Below are 5,911 nucleotides of genomic sequence, written 5' to 3' on the forward strand. Positions count from 1 at the left end.
TAGGATCCTGCATTAGGGTCTCATGAAGCCTCATTGCGATCTCTAAGGTTTGTGCCTGAGTCGTTAACTTCTGTTGTGATAGCGCGCTCCTTAAGTGTGGCGTTAGCGATGCTACAAACCATTCGCAATGTTGTCCATTCATCAGATTCATATTAGCTTTGCAAATCGTACACTTCAAACTCTGATCAAACTTCCAAGGAGTCTCACCTAGTAGCATCATGATTTCTTTGAATCCAATGATCAACTATGCTTCAGACTTTGACCTGCTAAATTATCTGTTTAGCACTGCTTGGATATCCGCAATTCCCACATTTGGATTATCATTGGAGTGCTTAATATACCAAGTTAGCGCGCGGTCCTGTAAGGTGCTAACCAATGTCGATTTATTTATATTGTCATTTGTAACTCCCTGCGCTTCTGTTGTGGCCACCAACAACCCCCCTCCCTATTTAGTGTTATTACTAATACTTGTTGGACACCTAATCCTAAAGGGTTAGTGTGGAAGCCGAAAAGACTAAGCAGTCCAAGAGACCTTGGGATCTGAAACCCAAGAGTCACAACATTGTATTATAAATGTACATCTCTTGTTAATAAAAATTGTACTGAATGATTTATCTTTCCTATTGTCTTGCTATCCATGTGTGTTTAACATGGTATCGGAGCAAGTTCGTTCATAATCTGCTCAATCCTTTATGAGCCACTTGTTTTTTGTGGCCTGTGTAAACCTACGCATCGATTATACACTGGTTGTATATGTAAGATGGTGATGGCAAATATATTTTGAAGACCGATTATATGCTGGTATATATGTTCGTTGGAATGCTTTTGAATAATAACATTTGAATGGTTGATGCTTGATATTGCCTTGTTTTTAAATCATTTGAATGGTATATGGTGCGGTTCATGAGTGTAATGGTGCGTTACGCTGCTGGAGACCATTCAGTGGCTGTTGTAATCAAAACATTCTGTCAGTTCTAGAATCGAAACGTTCTCTCCCATAAATTCCAGCGCTCTGTCCTCTGCGTGATTCTCTGCACCTCCTAGCGCTCTGTCCTCTGCCTGATTCTCTGCACCTCATTGAATCTCTGCGCATCCGTTTTCTGCTGCGACAGAGGTGTCATGAAGATGTGTTTTCTGCTGCGCTCAGTCATCAGGACAGAGGTGTCATGAAGACTGCGCACTATACATCCGTTGAAGCGTTTGAACACTATTTTCGGGTTACATGCATCTGAACGTGTTTTGCTCAGCCGAGAGATAACAAAGAAGTTTTTTGAAGAATTAAAGCTGAATCAACAGTCCAGCGCTTCGCATGTGGCGTGGAAAGCAAACGATTTCAACACCCCTTTGGTGAGCCAGCGGAAGTGGCGCAGCGGAATTTTGGTGAGCCCTTGGCTTCTTAAAGCTCCAACAATCATCCTCTGTGCGGTTCGGGCAGAAGTAGGAGGTCTTGTTTGCTGCAACGCTTGGCGAGAGAAGACGCTGTGGTGGAATCCAGATTGTGCGCCCTGAAAACTGCTAACGCAATGGTGTCATTTATTCAACGAATAATAACTCCATGAACTGTAAATGCTTTAAACATTTGATTTTGCCGTCTGCTAAACAGGGTGTGCGTTGTGTGAGTTTCATGGCGAATGCTCTGATTCGTTTTGGCCTGTTTATTCTGAATCACCTGAAAGCCTCTTGATATGTTTAAGCCCTACATGAAAAAAAAACCAATAAATATATATTGGTTGTGGCTTCAGAGTGTAGCCGTTGACTGCTACACACAGATAGAAATAGAGGACGTTGGATTTAAGACGATGATGACGGATCTCTCAATAGTGTTGTAGTGGGGTCATGGATTTGTATGCCGCCCGTGGTAAAGTGAAAAACCGCTTGAAGGTTCTTGGAAGACGAACATGGGGATTCACTTGTATAAGCACTTTCTTCTGAGTTTGCACATATACTGCACTAACCCTTCCAGACTTGTTAAGAGGGCTGTCCAAAATTGCCAATAGAGCCTGGTGAACAATATCAGGCCGAAATATTGCTAGGTCCTGTTTGTGTTTTCGCAGAAAATGACGATGGTCATCGCAGTTTAGAAGTTGAGCAACAATGGCGTGACCTGGCCTTTCTTAATCACTCGAAGCAGCCCCAGGGTTTGGTTGAATAAAAACTAGGCAACCAGCTAGGCAACGAAAGCAACGAACAACACAAACGGGGTGGCGTTGACGGGAAACCTGAAAGCAGTGCTTCTGTTTATGTGTGTTTGACAGATAAAACGGAGAGAGTGACTGGAGCAAATATGCGGTCGTGAATGTACTTACGGGTTTAATGCATGTGCCTTTTTGACTGTCAGCTGTAACAAACACACAGTTCTTCTTTTCACAGTTTGGATCAAAAGCAAATGTACTTTATTCAGAAGCGCTGCACTATGTAATATATTGTTTTTCTGAGAGTAAAAAAATGTTTAACTCCGGTTCTGATCGTTTATAACTTCTTGTTGTTGATCGTTTATAACATCTGCTTTTGTCTGCATTCTCCTGGTTTCGATCACGCGACTGCTCTCGAATCTTAAGCCCCAGAATTAAAGAATGGGAATGAGTGACACGGAAGTGGATCTGAGGTCTTCAATGGAGCTGGGATACGGTATAGGAGAATATACATTTGCGGATGTGCACAATTTGGAGCATTGCATAAAGTATTTGAATCAGACCTTGGTTACATATGGCTTTCCAGCGTCTCTGGATTTGTTATCAAACGATCCTGTTTCAGTTGCCCACACTTGCAACTGCATATATGCTCTCATACAGCAGCGGAAACGTGATATAAAGTTTCGAGAATCATCTAATGAACAGATGCAAAGGTTGCTGTCAGATATGTCCCGATTTGAGTACAAGATTGAGAAGCTTCAACAAGAGTGTGATGAATTTCAAAGGATGGTTATTGACAACCAACAAGTTCGGACTCAACAATTACATGAGATGAAGAAAAAAGACAAGGAATATATCAAGTTGTAGGAAAGGCTAAATCAATTTTTAATGGAGAAAAAGAAAGAGTCCAGGTCAGGAATGGAGATCATGAACCTGCTGCAGGAAAAGATCGACTTTTTGCAGCTTGAAACAAAGCTACAACAAGAAGAATTACAGCAGTGGAGTCATCATTCTGAACCTGTTTCTGTTCAGAACAATGAAACAGACTCCCATGTACAGCAAGTCAATAATGGTACAGTTCATTCAAATAAAGCAGCAGTTGTATATGCAGATGCAGAAACTCAGTCTGCACTTCCCAAGCCCATCATCAGACCTTGGGAACAGCTTGTCCACAACAAGCACAAAACTGGTCTTGGATATGACAAGGACTTGTCCTTTCATATTCCAGACTATGCCAAGCCCATTCAGTTTCAGAGTGTTGGATTCAGTTATGACAGTTCACCTGCTCCTCATGACAGCTCACCGCCAGCTGTTCCAGATTCTGCCCCTCGTCCACAGCAACAACAACAACAAAAACAACAGATCGTGAAATGCCAACACTGTGACCGAGTTGGCCATCTGAAAGATCACTGTTTTGATCTTCATCCATGTGAGCACTGTCATAAAACTAGCCATTCTTCAAACAGATTCTTCAGAAACAAACAGCCTGCAAGAACAAATATTCATCTTGGATGGATCGCTTCTTGGCAATGGGCATCAACAGCCAAGAAGATATTCCAAACACATGTCAGAACTTGTTCCAGAATATTGAACAGTCTTGCAGTTGCGTTTTCTCCATCTTCTCACCTTGTATTTGATAGGGGGGGAAATGATGGTCATCTACAAGCTTCAAAGCCACATCAAGCTAGCCTGAGCCACAACCTGCCACACCAGTTTCAGAGTTGTAGCCAGAGACAAAGATGCCTGCACATGCCTTCAGTTGGCAATCTGGGACACTTCCTCTAGCAGAAGACTCCAGCTTCTTGCCAGTTTTGGAAGAGTTCCAGGAATTACAGAGTTGTTGGTCATCCTTAAACCATCACAGATTGAGAACACTTCCTCTAGCAGAAGACACCAGCTTCTTGCCAGTTTTGGAAGAGTTCCAGGAATTGCATTAAGCATTCCAGAGTTGTTGGTCATCCTTAAACCATCACAGGTTGAGACTTCCCTTTTCAGGTTGAAGTTTTACCTTTTATGTGGGGTGAGATCTCCCTTTTATGGTTGAAGGTTTCCCTCTTTAAAACAATAGGATCACTTCCTCTAGCAGAAAACTTCAGTTTCTTGCCAGTTTTGGAAGAGTTCTGGGAACTGCACTAAGCGTTCCAATGTTGGTGGTCATCCTTAAACCACCGCCCTTTTTACCAACATTTCATAGAGCACATTCAGCCTAGTGCTACCATGCATTTTTTGCACATTTTGTATTACAGCTCTCTTCTTGGACTCATACATAACCCTTCGGATTAAGGGGGGGAATGTTGGACACCTAATCCTAAAGGGTTAGTGTGGAAGCTGAAAAGACTAAGCAGTCCAAGAGACCTTGGGATCTGAAACCCAAGAGTCACAACATTGTATTATAAATGTACATCTCTTGTTAATAAAAATTGTACTGAATGATTTATCTTTCCTATTGTCTTGCTATCCATGTGTGTTTAACAATACTAAATAGGTGGGGACCCTTAGTCAAAAATTTAAAAAATCAATTAGTGCTTATTTTTCCTTTTGATAAAAGTTACCATCATAAACTTAGGGAAATCTCTTGAAAAATCTAAAAAAGCCTAAGTTTTATGATAAGGTAGAAGTTCCTTCGGAAATATCGCATCACAAAAAGATAGGATACCTCCTTACAAGCCGAAGTCTAAAAAGTGCGAGATCGCGAAGCAAAACTCCATCGCATCGCATGCATTAAAGAACACTCACACCAAAAGCCTCAAATCGCCGATATGCGATGACGTTGATCACAAATCGCACATCGCAGAAAACAGGTTAATGTACAATGCCATATACTATGATCTGCAATATTGTGACCATGTGATATTGCGATAGAGCAGTAAAGCGATCTTACGATACAATACCAGAATGATATTGCGATGTTGCGATGTTGCGATAATGCCATGCAGTGATCTGCGATATTGCAAAGCAAATCGCAAAATCGCTCCATCACAAATCTTGCGGGCTCATTATTCGAGAATGCTTTTTTCCATAAAACGAAACCTGGTTATGCGCTTTAATGCCAATTAATGAGGTAGTTGCCAGTGGTTAATGAAATATGGTTTTGTGCTTATCGAAGAGCCATTTCACGTAAGGTGGTACATTTTATGCGTCTTCAACATTTAAAAGCTTTCCTGACACTGTTCTTTATCATTACTCTCACCTCACTTGTAAACTGCAGGAACGAAGAACAAAAAGTTATACAAAGTAGTATACAGGAAACGATAGGGAAGAAAGGCAAGGCTTCGATGTCTGAAGATAAAGAAATGGCGCCCTTGTACATAGACACCGCATGTGACAAAGACGCGGGTATTTCCACCTGGGAAGGCACATATAATCTACTTGAGAAAGAAAATCCCAAGGTAATGGAGTTCACGGCTATTGCAGGCTCACAGAGTGCTTATGAGGCATTTATCACAGAGCTAGCTTGTTCATTCCTGCACTGGATAGCTACAAGGCCCAAAATTCTCTCATATACAGCCATGGTTAAATGGGTACTGAACGATGTTGTAGTAGAAACAAACAATTTAATGCTCAGGGTCAAGAGCTCACGAAATCATTATTTTTACAAATTTTGAGCTTTATACCTGCTAAAAGAAAGAAGCGCAAAAGGCGAAAAACACATCAAGGAAGCCCGGATCAAGAAACGGAGGTAGTTTCCGATGCGCGATTTGAGAAAATATTCTCGAAATGGAAAGCTGCTAATTGCTCAGTCATCTACAAGCCCTGAAAATTGCAAGAAAGCAACGATA

General features: G+C 41.5%; 1 protein-coding gene across 1 annotated transcript; it reads left to right on the forward strand.

The window, feature by feature from the left end:
• The first annotated feature begins 2,573 nt into the window (after nucleotides 1–2,573).
• Nucleotides 2,574–2,999, forward strand: LOC149176930 (uncharacterized). The gene has a single exon (XM_089421613.1). It carries the CDS (start codon nucleotides 2,574–2,576, stop codon nucleotides 2,997–2,999), a length of 426 nt encoding a protein of 141 aa, XP_089277739.1.
• The last annotated feature ends 2,912 nt before the right edge of the window (nucleotides 3,000–5,911 follow it).

Source organism: Pinus tabuliformis, chromosome 4_1, assembly GCF_031772625.1.
Source record: "Pinus tabuliformis cultivar Carrire ecotype Pingquan chromosome 4_1, CPIR1, whole genome shotgun sequence".
Taxonomy (NCBI): domain Eukaryota; kingdom Viridiplantae; phylum Streptophyta; class Pinopsida; order Pinales; family Pinaceae; genus Pinus; species Pinus tabuliformis.

Coding starts and splice junctions, on each gene's coding strand:
- LOC149176930 (XM_089421613.1), top strand. CDS start 2,574: ATGGGAATGAGTGACACGGAAGTGGATCTGAGGTCTTCAATGGAGCTG.